The sequence below is a fragment of the Haemorhous mexicanus genome, chromosome 4 (assembly GCF_027477595.1).
Source record: "Haemorhous mexicanus isolate bHaeMex1 chromosome 4, bHaeMex1.pri, whole genome shotgun sequence".
Classification (NCBI taxonomy): domain Eukaryota; kingdom Metazoa; phylum Chordata; class Aves; order Passeriformes; family Fringillidae; genus Haemorhous; species Haemorhous mexicanus.
This window is the reverse complement of record NC_082344.1, coordinates 44064410-44088462: the sequence shown is the minus strand read 5'-3', so window position 1 is coordinate 44088462 and position 24053 is coordinate 44064410. Positions and strand designations below refer to the sequence as shown.

Sequence of the window (24053 nt, the reverse complement as noted above, 5' to 3'; positions counted from 1 at the left end):
CAGTGTAAGAAAGATGTTGGAGAGCATCCAGAGGAGGGCAACGAGGATGTTGGAGGCCTTGAGGGGAAGCTGTGTGAGGAGCAGATGAGGTCACTTGGTCTGTTCAGCCTGGAGAAGAGGAGACCTCACAGCACTCTACAGTTTCCTCGTGAGAGGAAGAGGAGGGGCAGGCACTGATCTCTTTCCTCTCTGTGGTGACCAGTGACAGGACACAAGGGAATGGCCTGATGCTGTGTCAGGAGTGGTATAAGCTGGGTATTAGGAAAAGGTTTTTCACCCAAAGGGTGGTTGGGCACTGGAACAGGCTCCCCAGGGAAGTGGTCGCAGCACCAACCTGACAGAGTTCAAGAAGAGTTTGGACAAGACTCCCAAGCACACAGTGTGACTCCTGGGGTGTCCTCCACAAGGCCAGGAGTTGAATTCAGTAAATCCTGATAGGTCTCTTCCAACTCAGAAGAGTCTATGATTTTATTATTTGAATTCCTCCACATTTGAGAGACTTGAGAATCTTGCATAAGTGCTCCAGTAACTTTCCAGCTGACACTGGAAATTTCATATTGTTGTTTTACACAGTCAGGGCAGAAAGTGAAACACTGGTCATGATTAATTTTTTAAAATTCATTCCTAATTAAAGGTATTTATTAAAGGTTGCCATTTTTCTTTACAGAATAATTTCCTGTTGAATTAGGAGGCTGTCAATTACACTGTCAACAATGCCACAAATCTCATACTATTTCTAAGTAGAGAGAAAAAAAAATGACGGGGAAGCATCTTTTATATATTATTAAAAGTCTTTGAAATGACCTTGAGGACCTTTTCCACAAAATACTCCCAATGCCAGAAGCTGTAAATTCTCAGTCAAAGATGAGGAACACACTACCTGAAGCAAGCCCTTTATCACCTGACCCTATCACACCTGCAGGTAGTCCCCAAAGGGGCCAAACTGGTCTGCAGTACAGGAAACCAATAAGCCATACAAAAAGAATTTAAAGGACAATGAGGGAAATTAAATGGGCACAGAAGACAGTGCTGAGACCACTGGAAGGTGAGAGGGTATGATCCTTCCTAGACTGCCATTTTAGGCCTGTAGACATGGAATTTATTGCATATTGGGTAAGATGTATTAGCTAAATACTGTGCGCTTTTCTGAAGAAAGTGAAAGGGAATAAAAACGAAGCCCCAGTGCACCATCCTATGTGACATGCCAGACCACATAACTTCTTCCAGTTTGTTATTGCCATTTAAAAAAGAATAACATTCTAGTAAGGCAATAGTTTATTAATTCAGTAAATAAATGGTGCCTGTTCTGACATAATTTCATCCCTAGTACTAAGACAGTGTCTACAGTACAGATCTTTAAAAACTTCCTCTCAATTTTACCTCATTAAAGTAATTATGTCAAGGTGACTAATGACTTAAAAACTAGAAAAAGGTGATAACCTGAAGTTTCAACACATCACAGAAACAAAAAATAAACAGCAGAAAGTAGAGTAGCAGCAAGCCTCAGTTACATGTGCATAAGAGAAATATTTTTATTTCCCTTGCAAACACTAGTAGGCAAAGAAGTCAACACCATCTGCCCAGCTCTAATTTTAATGTAAAGTTATTCTAAATGGAACAGAGAAAAAAACATCAATGGAAAAAAATGATTTAGATATTCTAAAATTAAAACTAAGGACTATCTCACCAGGAGTGAGATTTCTAAATCTACTTTTGTTTCCACATAAAACAGGAGATAGCCTTAAACAGAAAAGTGAGTCATAGTTTCACACAGCTCTTGGCCTAGCTTTATCCTTTTAGATAGCTGGGCTAAAGTACTCTACACATTTCATAACTTTTTTTTTTTCTCTTTACATTAAGTAGCTTAGTTGTGGAAATGCAGAAGCATCAATTCCAGACAGTATAGTTTTGAATCCAAAAGTTCAGCATAAGTGCTGAACTCTAATTGGAGCTGAGTTCAATCACTCAGAATCCCTGAGATCTAAAGGGACCTCTTGGGATCATCTTGTCCAAACTCTGTGCTCAAGCACAGTCACCTACAGTAAGGTGCAAGAGAACCATATTCAGTCAAGTTTTGAGCATCTTGATGGATATTTAGACTTCTCATGTCACTCCAGCCCTGAACTGAAAAACTCAGCAGTGAGTTTAGCAACCTATTACCATCTGGTTATACATCAGAGATAACCACTAAAAAAATCATCCAACACACCCAAAGGCACAAATTGTGAACTAATTTACCTTACTGAGCAGTGCTCTTTTACTACCCTTGTAAGATAAAATGTAAAAGCACTGAGCTAATCAATTACTTTTCTGCTCATCCAGACATACTATGTTTCCACAAATCTATTCATAGGGCTTGGTCTTCTTGGAACACTTGTATTTATCTATTTTTTCTATTAATTTTTAAACTATTTACATTTTTAGATATACTGGAATGGTAAATTTTTGGGCAACCTATTAATGAGTCAAATAACTGGGGGTCTATTTTTAAATTGTAAGGCCTGAATGCTTCACACTCGACTCTGCAATATTGTCACTGACCTACTGCCCAACACAGGCCATTTCCTTCCCGTGCATCACATATCACTTATTCCAAAGATGGTACACAATGCTTCCCCATCTTTGTAAAACGTTTAGGGAGGTACCAGGGAAGTGTACTACGTGTGTGGAGTGTTACCAAAACTGATGAAACTGGTGAAATAACATTCTCTTCCTGCAGCAAGAATGCCTTGGAACTAATGAATGATACACTCTGAATTCAAACATCTTGCCTACCTTGTCTGGTATACTCATCTGCTTCTCTGTGGACCAAATCTTTTACCCGGTTTCCATACAGCAACCTAGAGGAATCATGATCAAAAGCTTTCAAGGTTTCACTGGAGCTGTAAGACTTCTGAGTAGGCACTCTGCACTCCTCATTTTCTGCAGAAGAATTTGTATAGCGACGCTCCTTGTCCCGTCTGCTCTTTGTCAGGGAGCAATAAGGCCTACGTTCCTTCACATCCATACTTCATTCCTTCTCTGGGCACATCAGTCCAGCTTATTGGCAAGTCTTCTCTACATTCAGCTTACATTCACCTATAATAAAATTAGAAAGACAACCACTGATGTGTTACAATGATCTCTAATGGCTGTAATTGATCCCTAACTGTCTGGAACAGAGGGAAAGAAAGAAAGATCTGCTCAGCAGTGGGTCAGAAGCACCGCTGTAAGACTTGCCAGAGCTCCATGCACGAGCTACCCTGCTCTAAAACATCAGCAAAAGAATTCTTGTGAAAAAACATCAACACAATATTACTCATTTTTATACAACAGATACAACAGCTTTAGGAATGTGTTAGTTGCCTAAGTTCTATCTGTAGGTAGGCTGTTTTTTCTTTGTCTGAGAAGCTTGCATGCTTAAATGGCAAATCTGGTTTTCTTCCGCTTGTTGAAAACTTGTGGTATTAATGTTTGGGGTTTCGTACTTTTTTTGTAGACTTTTAGACTTCTGTAATTTTTATTGCAATTGCTATTCTAAGAAAATTATTTTCATCAGAGAACATGCACACATAATTTCACAGCAAGCTATGAAAACAACACAGGTGATGTACAGGAAGGTGTATCCAACGCAGTATATTCTATGCAAGCTGTGCTAGAAGGTAAGAAAATATTTGATTTGCAAATGACAGTCAGAAATAGGATTTTTTTCCCCTCAAGTTTTTAAGTAATATTACAGTAAGAATCATATTTCTGTTACTATTTATTTTGCTTTGATATTTCATTCACGTGTTTTCAAAACAAGACTTCTCAGTTTTCAAAACAAGACATCTCAGTTTAATTTCTTGGGTCCTGCACCCTCAACCAAAATATCTAAATTCCTGAGAGAAAGAAAGCCTGGAAATTCTGCTTTTGTTTTATAAAGAGAAGTGCTAAAATAAAGTTAAGAATATAATTTTCATCTTTAAGCAGCTGAGAAAGCATATGCATATCACACAGCAACACATATCACACAGCAGCAGCAAATTCCATTTGCACTCTTTTCAGCAAAAATATGGCTGCTTTACAACACTTATTTAAAACTTAATATCAAACTAATTAGTTGTCACTCCTTAAAATATTTTCAGAGAGTATCAAATTTACTAAAGAGCCGTAATTCAAGTTTGTGAACAAGAGCCAGTCCTTTATCATTTTGTTTTGCAATTTTCCAAAAAGGTTTTTCCATTTCTTGGCCTATCTGAAGCTCAGTTTAGACTCGAGAGTAAAGCTCCAAAGACTTCTATTTAAGGAAACAATCTACTTTTATATTTTCAAATTTTAAGTGGTTAAGTGAAAATTTTACATGATCAAAAAAGAAAAAGTTTTACAACACAAAGTTTGTTGAATTGATGACTGTTTAGATATTTGCATGCCCATGCAGCAGCACATCTTTCTAGCTTATATGAAACACTCAGATTTTAAAACATTTGATTTACTAATAAATGCAAGTACTTTCCAGGAAAAATCAGTTTACTAGACATATTATAAACTCTGTGTTTTATTAATACTAAACTGAATTGTGATGTTTAGAAATAATTATTAACAAATTCACACAGGAATTCCTTTGCAGTGCAAAGCCTATCTCCCCTTTCATCTAAGCATGTCAAGACTTTAAAGGGCCACTAATTCCTAGTGTCTCTAAACTGTACCCTGGGAAAACTGACACACTATTCATCATCATGACTATTCACCATCAAAGAAGAAATATTTTTTATTTTTATACAAGTTTCCAAAATCTTTTATAATGTTAAAAAAAACCACAACAATCCCCCCCCCCCCCCAAACAACAACAAAAAAGCACGACAAAAGCCAAACCAACAACCCAAACTCTTATTTGCACAACACATTGCTACTATACCAAGCTGATATGCTCAAAGATTTAATCTATGCTGTGGCATGAAGAAGTACTGATCTGCCTCTCATGGGAATCAATGAATTTAATAAAATTTCCAAAAGCAGTTCTCTGGGTTATATATTGCCTTGAAAGCCAAAGAATGAAAAGGTTAAAAAAATACAAGCTGGTGTTTAACAGCACTGCTTTATGGAGACACTTCAGCAGTGATTATCCTGCCAGAATAATGAGGATTACTGGATTATTTGTGGGCATTTTTGAAAAAGAAAAACCAAACCAAACAAACAATAAAACAAACCTTTTAGGTTTTAAGAGCATGATCTTTTTGAATCTGGCACTATACAAATCACCTGTTTACTTTCATTAGCCTTTAACTTTAAAAATTAATAGTATGTCTCAGCAAGTCTTAGAAAACAACATCCTCAGGCTTGTGTCTGAATTTAGTTTATCAGTGAATTAATACACATACCTAATAGAAGACAGAATAAAAGCTATCTTAAAGAACTGTCTACAAATAAATGTTCTTTACTGTGATCAGACAACAAGCAGAAAGGAAGAACACAAACATATTTGCAGAACACAGAAACAAATATCAGAATTAATGTTTAAGTAGGGTAAGTCAGCAGTGACAAGTCAGACAAAAGGAGACGTGCAGACGGCTTTACTACATCTTTACTTGAATCAATGATACATTATGAATCACCCCTTCTTCTTCCCTAGAAAACACTTCTCACACCCAATGAGAGAAATATTTTCAATTTTTGAGAAAATTACTTTAATAAAAAAACCAAACTCATTAACTGCATCTACTCAACCCCTTTCTTTGAAAGATCACTACTAAAATACTAACAAGATTTCCCATTCACATCTTCACAGATTTAAATGAACCACTGCTGCACAGATTTGATCATATGTCTTTTTTTTCTTTTTTTTCTGTTTCCTACATCATTAAAGCTGCATCTCAGGGTCTTGGTGCAGATAGACAAATGCACAGCAAATAATTTAAAAAATCAGATTAAAATCTTAAACCAAGGAGAATAAATTTATTTTGAGATGTATTATGAAACACTGGCTTTCGTCTGCAAAGAATTTTTGCTCATATGTCAATATTTATGGTCTATCAGGTTGCTTCACCCCAGCTAAATGAAGTCATTTACACAGAGCAATATTTACAAAGCTATTGAACTACTGACACACTCACAAAAGGATGCCAGTTCAGCTCTGCCATGTACTGCTGCATGTGTTATACTGCAGTGCAAACGTGAAACAGCCTGCATGGACTGCAGAAAATAAAAAAAATATTTCACTGGTGCATGCCACTACTTCAAGTTTCTGTGCAATACTTTCGAAAGTGTAAAAACTGAGGATGCTCATCTGTGTCACTGAGCATTGGGATCTCCCATGACCTCTGCAGTGATCTCTGCAGCGTTAGGGGCTCCTGGCTGAATTCCACGGGAGGGTGCTCACCGATCACCAGCTGCCATGTCAGCTCTCATACACTCACGCTCAGCCCAGCTCTCTACACGGCTTAGCCGATTGCACACTCAGGATCTACTTTCCCACTCTCACTCCAAATCGTAAAATCAGCTTGAAATCATAAAGAGGAAATGACCATTTTAAAAATAACACTTAAATATTTCTTTCAACTTAATTTAGGAGAGAAGAAGCAGAGAAGCAATTCTTGTTATTATCAGGTCATTGGGATCAAAGAGCTCATTCCCTTATGAGTCAGGCTACATTGTAGACCTCTGCCATCATTAACACTTTTAGCACAATATTTAATTACCAAGTCTGATAAGTTATGTGCAATTAATAATTAAACAAATAAACAATCAAAATTCCTTCTTTTATTCTAAGTGTTGTAGAGACACCAAGTGCAAACACTAAAACTGAGCACAAGGCATGTTCCCACATGAGTGTCTAAGCTACCACAGGAGCTTCAATGACTGATGTCTCAGACACAGACAAAGCTGACTACTAGTGTAGTTTACACTGCATTTAAAATTTACCAGGACAGCCTTTCATCAGTTTCTCTTAGTCATCTACAGCAACATGAAATAAAGTTGACGTAGTGAAAAACAAAAAAAACCAACCAAACAAAAAACCAACCAAACAAAAACAACAACAACAACAAAAAAAAACCAAATCACAGTAACTTAGCTTTTTTCATTAAAAAAACTTGATACTTAAGTTCTATACTGCAACACAGAAAAGACATATTTAAATTGGAAAGATGCAAAAAAGGCATTAAGGTCATGCTACAGATTAATCAAAACACCCAGGTACAACTTTAGCATGCCTGCAGGCATTTAAAATGTTACAGAAAATTAGTGCATTTCATTCAACACCTTGAACTCTGAGTTCCTCAAAGGGTTGTTGCAGTTTGGCAGCAGGATTGCAATCGTGCCCAAGGTACACAGTGCTCCCTCCCCATCTCTCCCTTGGAGAAACTTCTCCCAGCATTAAACATGATTCAATGAACATCAATGTACCTGACTAAGAAGTCTAAATATACCTCAGTATTTTATGTCCTTTGATATCTAAGAATCTACAGAAGCACAAAAGAGTAAACAGGTAAGAAATAAAATATTTTTATTACCGATATGACAAGATATTTGTATAGAAAAGATTATGTCATTGCTTAGGTTGATTTATGGATCTACTATAGTCCCTTTCAACATCTATATCCATTTTAGACATTTCTAAACATACAAAGCAAAACTGGAATTAATTCTAAGAATAATGAGAGTGATTAAATATACAGAGCTGGAAGAGAAAATATTCAAAAAAAGGAAAGATAAAATTTATACATTTCTCTGTTACAAGAGAACAGTAAGAGAGTTTGAAATACAAGGAAGCACAAAGGCTCCTCCTCAGTCTCAAAGAGAAGCAGCAGCAAGGAAAGCAGCATGCTGCTGGAACTGAGCCCTTCTTCCCTCCCCGAGGCCAGCAAAACTGAGACAGGGAAGGAACTTACATATTACACACCACAAACTTCCCTCACAACATCTCAATCTAAAAACTTAGACATCCCAAAGAATCATAGTATTCCCAGCTGCAGAGACCTACGTTATTATTGAATGGTAGTTATTTTTGTTATTAATTACCATTATTACAAATGAAGAGTCATTGATCCTTCCACAGTGACTCCTAGGTGAAAGCACAGTCTGAACACTTGCTTAGATGGAGACCAAATCTGCTCCCATGATTCTACATAAACACAAGCAGTACAAGAACCCTAAGATTCCTGGGAGAAGAAGCAGGCTTGAGCTTCTGTCTGGAATAAGAGCAGAGGATTTTACAGGCTGCAAGCTAAGACAGTGCCTATTGTCAGCATTGACAACAGTTGCTGAAAATAGCATCTAAGCAGTGCTGTTCAAGAGACACATGTCTGCAAGTGCCATTATTTTCATTAAATAATTATTTCCTTTGTACCTGTAATTGTTGACCAGGTTAAACGAATGTAAATACTGCATTAGTTACAAATCACACTAGGTATAGTATTTCACAGCCTTTTAACAGCAGAAGAACAAAGCAAAATTCAACTGATACGTTTTAACAGGTAGATAAAAAAGCTGAGGTAAAATATGCAAAAATTAAGAAAATCTTCTGTCCACAAAAAAACCTTCACAATTCACACAACTAATCACCCATAAAACCTATTACAAACAAATACTAAGAAAAACTCAAAAAGCATAAAAGAGTGATGAAATTTCCACTTCAATGGCTGATAAAGTGAGATATGTCAGAAATCAACTGAGCTGGAAAAATGACACTTTGAAGAGGTGCTTAGGATGATCTGTAGCTATGGTGTGCCATTAGTCAAACTGATGACTCTTAATACATGGACATTTCAGGTCATCATATCTAGAAACTCACTTAATATAAAAAGTCTGTCTTCCAGCATAGAACCTAGAGAGAATGTATCCCAAGTCAGCCTTCCTAAGGGGGACTGAGAAACAGATGGCCTGTCAGACAGTTCACAAACTACAATTTAAAAGAAGCCTCCCGAAGTCACTAACCCACCCTACATTTTAGAATCAAATAAAAAACAAACAAAAAATCCCAACAAAAAAAAAAACCCAACAAAACCCATAACAAAAACATGCAGGCAAAAAATGAGTAATAAGTAAGACAACTAAAAACAATTTTCTATTTTTCTGCATCAGTCAGAGGAACAAAACACTTATATCTACCACCACAACAGGATGTAATGTTAATATAAAAGTTACTTTACATAGTCTATCTAAAAATCTTAACTACATTAGAGACAGAATAAACAACAAATAAATGTACTCTGTGCTCATTACAGAAGTTTCTTGCAATAAGAGTCAGGAAGATCAGCAAGATAAAGAGTTCTGCAGCATCCTGGTTATTCACAGACATTGATGCTTGTATAACAATATTGATGCCATTACTTAAAATTTAAATCCTTGGGAGTTGAGGGAAAGAGGGAAAGAACACCTCATACTTTCCCTCATATGGGGAGAAAGACACAATGAAATGATGGGAGTCAAGGGAACACACCTCAGGATTGCATTTTCCTGGGAGGGTATGAGGACATAAACAGCACTTGAGATGGAGCTACAGCTATTTCTGCATGCCAGGAGCCTCTCCACAGCACGTGTACAAACCTTAAGACAAAACTGAAAATGACCCCCCCCAAGCTGGTCCCACAGATGCAGCCTGGGGCTGTGCTGGTTTTTAAGTCACCAAGCAGGCCCTGCAGAAAACCCACAGCTTGCAAGGAGGGAGGGCTGAGACACTGCACCACCTGCAACAGACTCTTCAGAGGAACTCAGTCCAGGTCACACTGAGAGCTTCAGTTTCTCATTTGGAGGAACTTTCATGAACCCTGATCTTGAGGAGAAGCATCTACCTCTAGTTTGGGGAATTTGTATAAAAAGTGTTTTATCTCAGGGGCTGAAAGAGCTACGTGCGAAAGGGAGCACGAAGACCAAAAGACTCTAATAACACAGTGTGCTCCTTTAGTAAAAAGGAGGTGAGAACATGTGATGAAAAGACAGAGGGAAAGGAAGTTAAGTGAGCAGAAATGCTGCAGTATAAAGAAAAAATGAATAAAAAAACAAGCTCAAGACACAAAGAGGATAGAAAAGCACTCAGTAGCGCTCATTATGGCACCACCGGGAAAGATAAGTGACACAGCAAACCTGGCAAGAGAAAAGAGTTTAAGAGAAAAAACAAGTGGAGGAAGAGAACAAAGAAAACTTCAGAAGGGAAGAACTTTGTGACTCATTTACTTCAGCTAAGTTTAATACTTACGAGTATTAAACTCGTAGAGTCAGCACGGGGCAATTCATTACTCAGCAGCAACTAAAAAGGCCCAAGCACTTCTCTCTACTCCTTTAAACTTGAAATTAATCCTTTATGCCATCATCTCCTTCCTTTCTCATCTTTTACACACCCTTTTTCCGTCACTGTGTTTTGACTCAAGCTATCTTAATGGTTTCCTAATATATGCAAGCATAATTCCATCTTGAATCATGTCTCCCAAATCCACTTTTGCACCTGCTCAGAGCTCTTCCACAGAGTCCTCTTTTCTTGTGGAACAAATATACAGAAACCTAGAGATTTTGTAAAACTAAAACAAGAGGGACGGGTAATCTGACACAAGAACAACATATAACAAACCATGAACATCAGCAAAGGTGCTACAGTCCCTGTGTCCCCAAGCAGGGAGCACAGCACAGTCATTTCTGTATTTCTGTCTGGAGAACAAAGCTATCAGGATGTCAGCTTCACCACGTGAAGAGGCTGTCGATCATTTCAAGTCCCCCTTCAACAACTCAGAGTTAATTTCAAACAATTTGACAGTAGTGAGGTTTCAAAAACAATACATCTCTCAAGTCACTATAAGGGAAATGAAGTATATTACATGTGACATGCAAGAGCTGGGCATACAGTCACAAGGCTGAGCTGAAAATGTTACTGTGAAGGTGTCTGGAAAGGAAAGGAGAACCTGAGGAAACTGTAACAAAGATGTCATTGCAGACACATGGGAGAAGGAAGAAAAAAAATAGCTAAGTGTAGGTGCTGAAGCTATTGCTCTGGTTGCATGACATGGGATACACAGGCAGCATCAGCCTTGGTTTCCAAGTACAGCTTCTCATAGTGAAAACTGAAATTCCACATAAACCGGAGTCATTCACAAGATTTTCCTTTCCCTTATGATCTGACAGGTAACCAGATTTTTCAGTTCCAGTGTCATCATAATGAGGGTACTGTTGCAGCCTGGTAACCTGGAGAATCATTTAGTGACTCATCTCTATACAGAATGACTAGTAAGGCAGACTGACAATTGTTTTAGTGCTCAAGAACTCTGTTTTGTTCAAAGTTATCCCCTTGCCCCCCCAGCTGACCTTCTCAAATAGCAACAAATCAAAACCACAGAGATACAAACAAGAAAATTCCAAAACATAATGAAAAATCCCCACAGAAAGGAGTACTCTATATTCATACTGTCACAACATTCACTTACTACTCCTAATAAAGCAGTGAAAATATTATTTACAAATGCCACCATAAGATGCAGTAAAGTACTGCTTAACTTGATTATGTTCACATTAGCAATCCCTACTACTGTATTTAACTATCCTATCTATTCAGATGGTATCAGCTGTCATGGGTTCCTCTATACTCCCCAGGTTCCTGCTTCCCCCTCTGCACAAGCTGTGTCCTCTTGTCACAACCTCTAACTGTCTCTTCTTCAGCACAATCCAACATCAGCAGACAGCAAAGGCTGGAGGTTGTTTGCCCTGCTGGATCACTTCCTTTCTGTAATCCCTGTTCTAACTCCTTCAAAGCATCCCTTTCATTGCATCAGATTTTTAGCCTTACCTTAAAGGTCATACAAAAACTTTTTGTCCTGTAATTACCCCATTCCACTCTTACCTCCCAGGTTTTGTCTCCAGTTTCAACAGACCTAAGACTCTGATTAGGGCAAACAAAAGAATAACGTAGTTTTAAAATAAATTCTTTGGCTAACTATGTGAGACACAAATTTTCCCACAGTAATTAGCAACTGTGTTCAAAGCAGCCCACTGCTCTCTGGAAGTGCCCACACAGCCTCCTCTGGCATGACCCTACCTGGCTACCAACCAAGACCCTCCCTCGTAACCACTTAAGGAACAATTAACCCTTAATAATTCAAAGCCTCCTTCAGGAAGCTGGGGAAGTAGAACAAAGAACTACCTCCTGCTGCCCTCCTCCTTCCCTGGAGTAGGAGTAGGGCACCTGGCTGAGCTTCCACATGCTGCCGAATTTCAACCATGGACATGAAGCCGACCTGCTGCAGGAGAGCCCAGTGACAGCACTTGCACTCACATGTCAGAGAACCAAGTCTCAACTTTAAAATGTCCTTCACTGCCAAATGATTCCAGCTTTGCAAAACAAGCACAAGCTTCTACAGGAAGTACTGAGAACCTTCATATTATGCTTCTTTAAATTCTTTAAATTACCACTTCATTTAATACTCAGAATATCTCAGTACACGCATTGATTAAAAATCCTTCTAATTAAAGTAACAATCTACTTTAGCAACAGATCTGAAGGTGACCTTTAAAGAAAGGGCTATTTCTATCATTAACAACATAAATGAAAATTTGGTCTCCAAACACATGCACAATTAACTGTAACTGAATAATGAAAATATTTCCCAATTATCAACTTAGCCCTTTTCGATCCAATAAGAGTTTGTAGAGCAGTTCCACAGGTCAGTCACACCAGAACTAAACAATATGTAATTGTATTTCAAGTAAGTTTAGCAAGCAGAGGTGCACACAAAGCCAGGAATACTGGAGGCTTCCACTCATTTTCAGGACCCAGAAGGCACAAGCAGAAGAAGGAAGAGAATCTTTCCTATGGTGACAGTCAAGATGCCTCAGACAAGTCCATATGGTTGGATGAGCAGGTAGTTTAATTTCTATCCTGTTTCAAATATTTATAATTCATTTTTAATATGAAACACAAAATGGATCATCCATCTTTTGCATGGCCTTACACTTAACATGAAACGACTTGTGATTTTCTTATTGTGTGTTTAAGGGCAAAAACATCAGTTTCAGTATAGGTACTTCCAAGCATTAACTTTTTGCTGAATTGTCTAGATACTGGAGACACTTTTGTGGAAACAGAAAGAGGGCGTGAGATGCATGACAAGAAAGGGTCCAGAAACTTTCTTGATCTACACAATGCAGCAGAGGGTCTCATGTCTCTCCTAAAGTGAAGAACTCAAGAATAGTAGGAAATCCAAGGTGAAGTTCTGTAACTACATTAGCTAGGTGCAGAAGAATTTAGAAAACTTTTAGAAAAAAATTGATCCTGAGAGGTGGTCTAGGACTGAAGAAATGCAGGCATTAGAAAAGAAGGAAATCCCTTACACCTGCATCTGAACTTGATGGCATCAAAATCTTGTCTCTGTATTTGCACAACTCAAGAACATGCTTTAAAAGGCAGTACTGAGAGATCTGGTCAGTACTGAAAAATTCTGGCAGCACAGTTGAATTTACTAGAAGTCATAGCTTAAGCTAGCAAAATCTATTGTGCAGATGCAGCAATGCTGACAGAAGAGTGCACTTTTAAAAGCACTGATGTAGATAAGCTCTGAGACTGGAGCCGTTCTGATTAATATCATCAGCTCTTAACGCACCCAGGTGAAAGGATGAGCACACCCAGCAGGGTGAATGAAGGGGTTCAGACTGCTCAGCTATCATTTCTGGACATAATCATCTTCTGGGGAGGGCTCATTCAGCTGGGAACAATGAATGTGCTACTCCACACCTCCAATTCATACCCAGGCTGCCTGGTAGTGCTGCACAGAGCTGCCGGGTAGGATTAGTAACATAATTTTTGTGTTGAAGTTAATTGAGGCTTCCAAGAAGCAGGCTTCAGAAACAGAAAGACTTAACAGAGGTTCTTTGCTGGTACTGGAAGAGTTTATCTTTCATATGGGAGAACAGGAGAGATAAAGGAAATCTTAATATTCTTGTTTGTCAGTTGGGGCCTCCAAATAACTGAATAGAAGTATATGTAATCAAAGAATTCTAACAATCAGCAAGCAGTGCAAACAACAAAACCCAGAAAAAAGACCACAGCTGTAACTGAGAAAGACAGACTTCTACAGAGTTTGAAATACACTGATGGAGACTAGAATAAAGAAGGTAAAAGAGAGATTGGAAAGTTAAGAGATATTTTATAGCTCTGTGAAATGATTAGACAGATACCCATCAGATCTTATGCCATTTGCAGCTCTTACTGAATGCTTAAAAAGCTTAATTGAACATTACAAAGTTGGTGAAATGTATATGTGCACATACATGTACATATAAAAATAGATGTTTAATACAGATGAATAAAAACCACCAGTGAAAGACAGGCTATGGGGAAAGTATTATTAGTAGCACTCTTTTAAATCTAAAGTAACAAAACCCACTATGTAGCAAACCTAAGTCAAGACAGCTTGGGAAATGTACCTACCTAGTGTAACTCCCCTGTGCTTTCAGCAACCTTATATTCCAAACCACCAAGGTGCTGATTAATTGTCTCTTCATGAATTTATGGTAAAAGTGACCAAATCAAGAGCACCAGGGAGCATTGGAGGGACAGGAAAGGCAGGAAATGTTCTTATGTAAGTTAAGGTTTTCAGTAGTTACTCTATATAGGTTACAAAGCCATTAGAAAAATGTGCAAAATAACATCGAGGAGAAAAATTCTATGCTGGTTTTGGACTTTGAAGCTAGAAAAACATAAAATTAATTGCCTCCAAATTCTTTTATCTATTTAGTCAACTAAAATAAAATTTATTATGGCAACAAAACCAGCATCACTAAAAATAGTGAAATGTTGATAATTATGTATTGCTTTGTGTTTCCTTACCTGTTATTCCCTCAGGGCTATGTTCCTCTGTACCGAAGGGAGAAATTAGAAGCTTTTGGCAAAGATGCCAATTTTATCAGGGGCTGCTGCCTGAGAAATACTGTCTATCAGCAAGTCAAAAACATTGCTGTGACTCTACATCTTCCATGTCCTGTTTAAAGCATTTATTTACCTTTCACAAAAACATGGCATGATCATCAAAACCACTATGGGCTGGTATATCACTGATTTAAGTGCACTGATTGTCCTGCAGAATTGTAAAATTAGTGACTCACATCGTGCCACAGTGACTCACTAACAGCTACAGTATAAGAAACTAATGAGGTAGCACCTGACCTCACCAGGATATCAGTTCTGAAGACTTGCACAGACCAGCTCAGTCCATGCCATGCTTGAGACAGGACACTATGCAGTTTCCTTAGAAAGCAGTCTGTCAGTCTCAATTTCTGAATTCAATTGAATTTCTGAATGCCTTATCCATAAATCATGAAGCAGTTTGGCTTCGTGAAAGGAGACATAGTTCAGAGTCACAAAGCTAACATTTGCCTGAATCCTGGTGATAAAATTCTAGAATCTGGGTCTTCATGCAACCAGAGGGGAAAAAAAGGCTTGGGAGTCTTTTGAGGGAGTCTATGTTCTCCCTATGGACTGAAGATGAGACAAACTGGATCTGGCAGATGCTTACAAGAAATTCAGTTTAAAATTTATTTAAAATTAAAGAAATAAAATAAACAAGAAAAGCTGTTCTTTTTAAAAAGCAAAATGAGGAACAATAGCTACTCCAACAGCCATCCCTTCCCTCCTCTCCCCCTTGCAGAAACTCTCATTCAAACACTCATCCAAGATGATCAACCCTGGATCCCGGCGCTCTGCAGCCCAACGGGCCTGAGCACCCCTGGGATAATCCCACCCCTCTCCTGCTGATGCTGGGCCTTGGTGCAGCACACAGGATGGTTCTGAGGCTGGGGGAGCAACAAGAAAGGGTCTGACAGGGTTTGGAGAGAACAAGCAGTACAGCATTGGTTTATTGCTTGTATCTCCTCTGCTTTAGCATTACAAAAAAAAACAAACAAAAAAAAAAACAAAAAAAAAACCAAAAAAAAAAAACCTCCTTAGCTAGATTTCATTAAGTTTCTGACCTGCGGCTATGACTTCAGTCAGTCTGTTTTGAGTGCATTTGGTAGTGTTGACCGACACAGTTCTCTCAGACAGAAAATACAAGACAGATGCTCATGATTTCAGAAAGCTTTAATCTAATTTTATTTCTATATATGAAGTAGCATAATAAATAGGATTCTTGTCAATGCTGGTGAAAGGCCAGAGGCTTTGCACTGACTGGACAGCACAGGGTCTCAAGAGCTGTCTGGGCTTGTCTTCACCTGTCTGGTTTTAACAGCTGCCAGGTGGTGGAGCAATTATTGCCTGGCCTGACCCCCAAAACACAGAGGGAACATCTGACACCCTGTAGTAGTCACTGGGTAGCAGGAAGATCCCTTTGTGTCACCTGAGGCTGGGGAAGGTGTTGAAGCAAACCTTAAAACCCAGGCTGGGGCCTGATGCAATTAAAGCAGGCTACAATAAAGCATATAAAAACAGCCCTAAGAGGACCAACATCAAGTAAGATGCTAGACCCATTGTGAACACAATGCTCTCTGCAGTGGAAGGCACAGAATGCTGGTGACTTCATGGAAACACCTCCCCACCTGCCCATTTATTTCCACCCTCACAACCCAGAGGAACAATTAACACCAAAAATGGCAGGCACTTGGCAGTTCTGTTTAACACTCTTAAGTGAATTATTACAGATACTTATATGTTTTTATACATTCTATGGAGCGCAACAATGTTATAACAATATTAACTGGACCACTAGGAAAGTCTCAGTTCATTATCTATGGCATGTGCATTTTAAGTTAAGCAGATTCAGAATGTATCTTCAAAGCACACTTTCCTATCCACGGGGAACGGTTTTTAAAAGCAAAGAGAACTGTAAAAGCTTTGGAAGATTTTTAAAAATATGGTTCCCTGAGAAGTGTGGATTTGCACTGCTTTTCCCCTACTTTTTCCATATGCAGAACCTTTGTCTTCAGTAGCTCACAGTAGAGAGTAACAGTGATAATGGATGCAGCCACACAAGCTCTCATTTGGGCAACAGCATCTAACTGATGAGTGGTGTGTTACAGGACACTAACAACATGCTAAACCATGGCATAATTATTACACACTGCATCCAAGTTCCTAGTTTTCCAGTTTTATAATAATAAGCTTCAATACATTACAGAATTTAAAAAGAAGAAACTTTAGAGAATACAGTACTAAATTTGACCTGCTGAAACAAAAGAATTTTAAAGACTGTATCATTAGAAGCTAACAATTTTGAGGAAACTATAAACAGTCTGTATTTTAGGTAGGCAAAACTATTAATGAGTTCAAAAAGCCTTACCTTCCACTGCATATCCATTTTACCCAAGACAATCTTACTATCTTTGTTTCAAGTTCATTTTGCTACCATGGATATTAAATTATTTGTTTAGATAACTAGGTAATTTATATATCTAGTAATTACTTTATGGGTTAAAAGGTCTCCTTTAATACTAATACTAATCAACTCATTGGGATTATTCACTGGAACAGCAAACCCTTTTCACAGATGTTCTTTGTTCCATTACTGTGTAAAACCTGTAATTAATATTAACCTTTATCTTAACACCAATCCTTACAAAATTCAGAGGAAAATATTCTCCTTCTCGATTCTTTGCAAGAAAATGCTGTTTCTCCCACAGATCTTAAATACCCAAATTCCCAGAGACTGTTTTGTGAAATGAATTCTTTGATGATACAGAATAAGGCATTTAAAAAAAATACTCAGCCCTGTCTCCATAGTCTGCTGCTGCCACCATTGCTAACGATTATAAGCTTCCAGTACTGTGAATAATTCAGAAACTCATCTGTTCCATTCAGTGTAAAGACAATGTTGAGAGAAAAAGGTCACTTTTTTTCCTCTTCCAACCACTGACTTCTGTATCCCAGCTCTGGCCTGATGGCATGATACACCTAGAGTTTGACATGCATCCCCTGACAGCTTCTTAGCAGCAGTTAGTCTGTTTAGCTTAGACTCCAGGAGTAACAGGAGCACAAAGGACTGACAAGTTTCAGCAGTCACACACAGAGCATCAGCACTCATGTTTGCAGAAGCTGTTTCAGATACTTGATGTACAGCAGGCCTAATGCCTAATTACAAACTAGACAGATGCCAGCACATGTATTGTAACTGGGCAATCTGGTACTGATGCACAGAAGCAGTGGTACTTGATAAACATTTCTTAAACAAAAGTATGAGCAGTATAATCACCTGTTTCCCAAAGACTAACACTTGAAAACACAGTGCTCCAAGCCTTTTTTGAAAAGCCTTTAAATTCAGTTCTACTTCCTCTTTAATCTTGTGATTAACAAGGACATGGAAGGCTGTCAATTTATACACACACAATATGCAGTTTTATTTGAAAATGATATCTGTCCGAGCGAAACAGACTCATGCAACATAGTATTTAAGGGATTAATTACTGTTTACTTGAAACTTCTCCTCCCTTCACTTAAATAACCTTTTAATTTTGCCAGGCAAGCTCATTTTAAACACAAAGGATATTATAATGAATATTTCATCTTTCAAAAAAGATGAGTTAAAAATCTGAGATTCTACTGAATGCATCCACATGCACTGACCCACAAGTTTGTGTTTAACCATGAGAAAAGCTAGAGTATCCTTTGACCCTAAGCATTTTTACCCATCTCTTTCATTCTTTCCTTCCTCTGGCTGAAATCAACTCAATTGTCAAGGAAGATGAGCACCTAAAGGCAAAGGAACGATGGTACACTCTCCTTCTTAAATAAAAAGTGAAACCCATAAAACCCCCAAACACTCTCTGCAGGGAACAAACTAACACACTCCCCAAATCCTTAGTGTTCAAATAAGGCCTAGCAGGTCATGTTTTTTTACCTGACATCTTTCCCCCATTTCCTTCTTCCTCAGGAAATAACTTTAGATACATCACAATGTCAAATTTGGTCTCCTGATTTTGCTGAAGGACTTTTCAATGTCTTCATTATTGAGATCAATGAACTCCTCTCTCAGGCTCCAGCAGAAAGAAGAGCAGCACTCTATCCTGAGGATGGTAATCTTTGTCCCAAGTGTCCTTCTCTCAGAACCACCTCCCCTAAACATGGCTAAAAATTTTATAATTAATTTCACAAAAATTTAAAAAAAAAAACTAACAAACAAACCCCCCTGTGTTTGCACTTCTATTTTTTTTAATACTTTCTTGAGAGAAACTACCAGAAATAGATATTTGTCATTCTGACAGCAGGACAAAGCCTCTGTTTCTAATTTAAAATCTCCCTATATATCTTGAGTCTATACACACTATCACCAGCATGCCAAAGAGTCAAAAGTGGTTATAAACTTCCCACCTTTCAAATGCTGCATGTGTGCTATGTCCCATTGCAAACATCCTGTGCAAAACTGAGTAATCCAGACAGTCATAAAGCAGTTCTTGTTCATTTAATAGTGGTCAGCTCAGCATCTCTCAAAAAAAAGTTACATTACTACCACGTAAAGTTTTGTATTATGTCAGGTATTAAAAGATTCTAATTAACACATAAGCTCCTTTGCACAACTGTAGAAAAACAAGTTTGGTTTTTTTTTTTTTTTTGTCTGGTAAAGAGAGCAATTCAAATACCTGTTCTGGTGGGTTTTTTTGGTAGAATTTACACATCCATTTATTCTAAATTATATAGAAATTTTAAGAAAAGGATTTCTTTTTTTCCCTTCAGACAGGCATCCTTCCTGAACATCCCAAATACAGAGAGAATATTGGGGACTGTGAGGCTGCTCTCCTACCAATCAACAGAGCAGCTACTGCACCTGCAAATGGGAATCAGATAAGCTGCTGATCACAAAAGCAGCTGCAGGCTCTCCTTAGCCACACAATCTACAGAATCATACAATCATTAAGGTTGGAGAAAACCTCTAAGATCATTGAGTCCAAAGTCAAGTTCACAATAAAAATGTGTCCCCAAGTGCCACATCTGCATTTTTTTGAAATACCTCCAGAGATGGTGACTCAACCACTTCCCTGAGCAGCTTCTTCCAGTTCTTGACAACTCTTTTGGTAAAGTACTTGTCCTAACAACCAATCTAAACACTTCCTACTCCCAGCTTAAAACTTGAGGCTGTTGATTCTCATCTTCAACAAATACTTCAGCCCTAGAAGCCAGCCTGCCCCTTCAGGACAAAATACTTCCCCAAGGGCCACGACAGAGTAAGATGACCACCATGCAGAAGATATATCTAGAAATTCATACCACAAGTGCAACAAATTACTGCAGCTATTTAGCTTTTACAAACAACAAAAAACATGATAAAAGAAAAAAAAAAAAAAGACAAAACCCCCATGATATAAAGCTCAATATAAACGATATTCAACTCATCATTAGGCACAGTAACTCCTACTTAGAGCAAAACTTTTAACAAAGAAATTGAAATAACTCTCTTATTCCAGTGGTTTGTCTCAAGGCAATAACAACCAATAACATCACTGTGCTGTGTAAAATTGCTGGTGGTTTTCCATGTTGGAAAGGAAGTCAAAAGTTTGGGTTTCTTACACTTCTGCTGGTGAAGAGTGAAATAAAGCTGAGCAGCAGAGAAAAAAGACAATTCATTCAAGGCAATTAGTTCAAGTGAGTTGATACCATTAGATTTACCTGTCCAGTTCAGACTCCTGTTCTCTGGGCTGCTGTGATGAACACACATAACCAGTGCTTAGGAACAGGGATTTTTTTTTTTTGCTGGAATTGCTTACCAGCAGTAATCTGCAAGGCATACCATATTGAAAAGGAAGGCAAACAGAAATGAAGAGCTAAGAATTTATCTTCAGCTGTAAACAAGAAATACCAACAGGTAAAATGACTGCCATGTGCAATACATTCATTGTGTCATATGCTGCACAACAAGTACCAATGCAAATTATACTAAGAAAAAAACCGTTTAAATATTTCTAAATTGTTGTTAAAACACAGCCAGAGCATACAATAGAAATATTCATGTAAGATACTATCAATTTTTATATCTTTTTAATTTTTTTGTATTTAAATTATTGCCTGATTGCAAGAAAGATCTAGGAAACATACACAACTGTCTGTAAAAAATCAAACCAACTAAATAATCTCAGTTTAAGGTTCATTTTTAAGTATTGAAGTAACAAGAAAACACTGATGAATGATGGAAAATACCTACATGAAAGATTTGCATTGTTACTTGCTCTAAAGTTTGTAAGATCTGTGAATGCATTATCAGTGCATTTATCATAAAGCCTCAAAAATATATTTCTATTTGTTATTTATAAGATTCCCATTGTTTCCTCCTACTATGTTCATACTGTGAATTGTGTGTTAAAGCCAGAAGAATCTTCACAAAGTAATTGCTTGCCTTTTTCTTCTAAGATTATTAAACATTACTGGTAGCAGTAAAAACCACTGTTCATTATTTTTTTTGGAGGGTGGAGGAGGGAGGCAGAGGGTACTAGGGCCCAGACTCAGAGGAAAACAAGCATTAAATAAAAAATGAAACCAAATGCATTTTTTGGAGTGTGTTCACAGCCATATGCCACTAAACCTGCTAACACTTACATATATACTTAATCTTACTACTTTGAAGGGTCTAATGTCTGGAACAAAATTACACATACATTTTTCAAGGTCAGACACATGTGTGAGTCAGCCTATCACTATGAAAAATTTGTTTTTCTTGTTGAATGATTTACATTCCAGTATTCCAATTTTAAGTAAGCTTTGGCATCACCTTAGAGTGATTAGTCAGAATCTCAGAATCTGTGATGAGTATTAAAAAACCCCACTGTTTGTAACCTACTGCAAAGCTGTTTCTTTCATAATTGTCTCCTATAATAATTTACAATCCACATGTGTTCTTTATAAAAAAAATCTTGAACAGGATTGTAGGAAAATGTTCAACTTCCCCTATATTTTTATTTTCAGCTGCTCAGGTTCATAACGTGCTTCTCAAGAGTCTTCCAAACATACTTCTTCACAACAACAAAGCAAACCTAGTAGACAGCACAGATTAGGATTCATGGCAATTTTTTTTATTTTCAAAAGTTCTATTACAGACTGCATAAAGAACACATAATAGCTAGCTTATTTAGTGTAAAAAATACTTGTCAGTGAAGCTCCACTGGTGCATGATGCTTTGAAACCCATGTTTCAAACAGAGAGAACAATCACAAATCATACCCTTCACTAAAAGAAGCAATGTGTAAAGTATGACTTGAAGCACTCTCTTGGGAAATGTGAACTATTTAAATATATAAAAATTTACCTTTACGAGCCAAAAGAAGCCTTTCTCTTCCAGTCTTGGAATCTTTACCAATTTATATACCATCTTCACTGATTTTTCTCCCAGCAGGAGCCAGCAGCAGCAGCTGGAGTAAGCAAAGTTTGCCTCCCTTCCTCCACAGCAAGGTCAAGGAAAGGATAGGTGAAGGTTTGCTACAAGCCAGAAGCCCCAAAGCCAAGCTCACAGAAAGGGGGCTGCCAGCACTCTCTCTTCTTACAGCTCTCCCCACTCCATGTCCTCTCCAGGTTTTTTCACTACTAGCTCCTGAATTTAACTCAGGTCAGGAGCACAGGTTTCAGGCATACATTACAGACACAGAACCCAGTGGATTTGTTAAGAAGGCGGGTTTTGTTTAAGGGTTGCTGAGTTCAATATCCCTCACTACTTGCTATATAACTCTAGCTCTGTTTATAAAAATGTATGCCTTCTCACTAGTGAGCTTCAAACTTGCCTTTTCCCTTTCTGGCAAATCATCTGAATGATGCCATTTTGATCATATTTTGATTATAATCATTGAGAAGATTAACACCATGGGTATAGCTACCCTGTCTCATCTTGGGGGAGAAAAGGTGACTTTTAAGGTTTTCTATCAGCTCCTTGAAAATAAAGTTGAAGACCAGACCAATCACCTGGCCCTGAGTATTCTGGGTAACTGAAAAAAATGAAAACTTCATTCCTTCATTCCAAATGTTTTGATCAGCAAAAGAACAAATATTTTACAGTGTTTATATTAGAAGATCTTCTAAGATAATAATATTACCTTAGGAAAATCTACTTCTTCCTTACACACAGCAAGATTCCTTAAAAAAAAAATCACCAGCAGGAACAATAACATAACTGAAAGGAGGCACAAATTTATTTTCATGCCTGATTATCTTCTAACACTTCCAAACTGAAAACTATTTGAGAATATTAGGAAGTCATAAGACTGTAAATAGAATAAAGCACAAGCATAGAGACCATCTAATGGGAAAAGCAGAATTGACCCCATGGAAAGATTTTTTCTTTTCCTCATTGACCCAAAAACTTGATAATATTTGAGAATAATGTTCTGGAGACTTCTGTCAGACAGCTGCCTTAGAGACAAGATGTTAAGATCTTAGACTCCAAAGTAGCTCTGTAGCTCCTTGAATTATAATTATCAAATTCAGATTTTTAAAAAGTAGCAGTAGTTGCCAAGAAATGATAAAAGTACCATTTGTTGACCCATATACACACAAGAAATACATATAACACTCCACTGATGCATTGGAGAGTATTCAAACTTCTGGTTTTACACAATTGTACAGTTCTCTCTCTTCTAGATCTTTTTAGAACTTTTTTTTTTTTCAGAAGTAAAATGAACATGACAAAGGAGACATTTGATAAAGTTTCTTCAAAGATAGGCTTCAAAAATCAAAGTTGCTGTGGTGTAATGGGAGAAGTATTCTCAGAGAGAAAGTAACAGATAGATGATAGCCAAACAGGGTACAAATAAATGTTTTCTCTATGGAGAAAGGTCCCACAGAGCTGTGCTAAAAACACTGAACTTAGACTGAAGATGTAACTATTCACTGTCTCTTACAACTAAAGAAATAGCAATATCTTCATTCCTCTTCACATCTGAGTACAGAAGGAAGGAGAATAGCAAGCTAGCTGAATGCTTGGCCTCACCAGTACCTTTGCTCTTATGCTTTTATAGCAGCACAATCTACAGCATTTCTTAATTCAAACTGCAAAGAGGCCACTGCCAAATGTGGTACCCTTGTTCCCTTCTATCCAAGCCACACATTTGCAGTGTTTTATGTAGCAGCTGTACATCAGGATGAGAGAGAAAATTAGCCAACTGATTTAGCTGGGATTGTCTTTGAGTCCCCAGAAGAAGTACATGAGAGGGGGAAA

General features: G+C 37.7%; 1 protein-coding gene across 3 annotated transcripts in view; it reads right to left on the bottom strand.

The window, feature by feature from the left end:
- The window catches only part of TENM3 (teneurin transmembrane protein 3), a 349238-nt gene that overhangs the window by 309468 nt on the left and 15717 nt on the right, over positions 1 to 24053 (bottom strand). For all 3 annotated transcript variants that reach the window (XM_059844573.1, XM_059844574.1, XM_059844575.1), the window contains exon 2: positions 2776 to 3078. In XM_059844573.1, the coding sequence (XP_059700556.1) occupies positions 2776 to 3007 (232 nt within the window). In that variant the 5' untranslated portion in view covers positions 3008 to 3078. The remainder of the gene's footprint in view (positions 1 to 2775; positions 3079 to 24053) is intronic.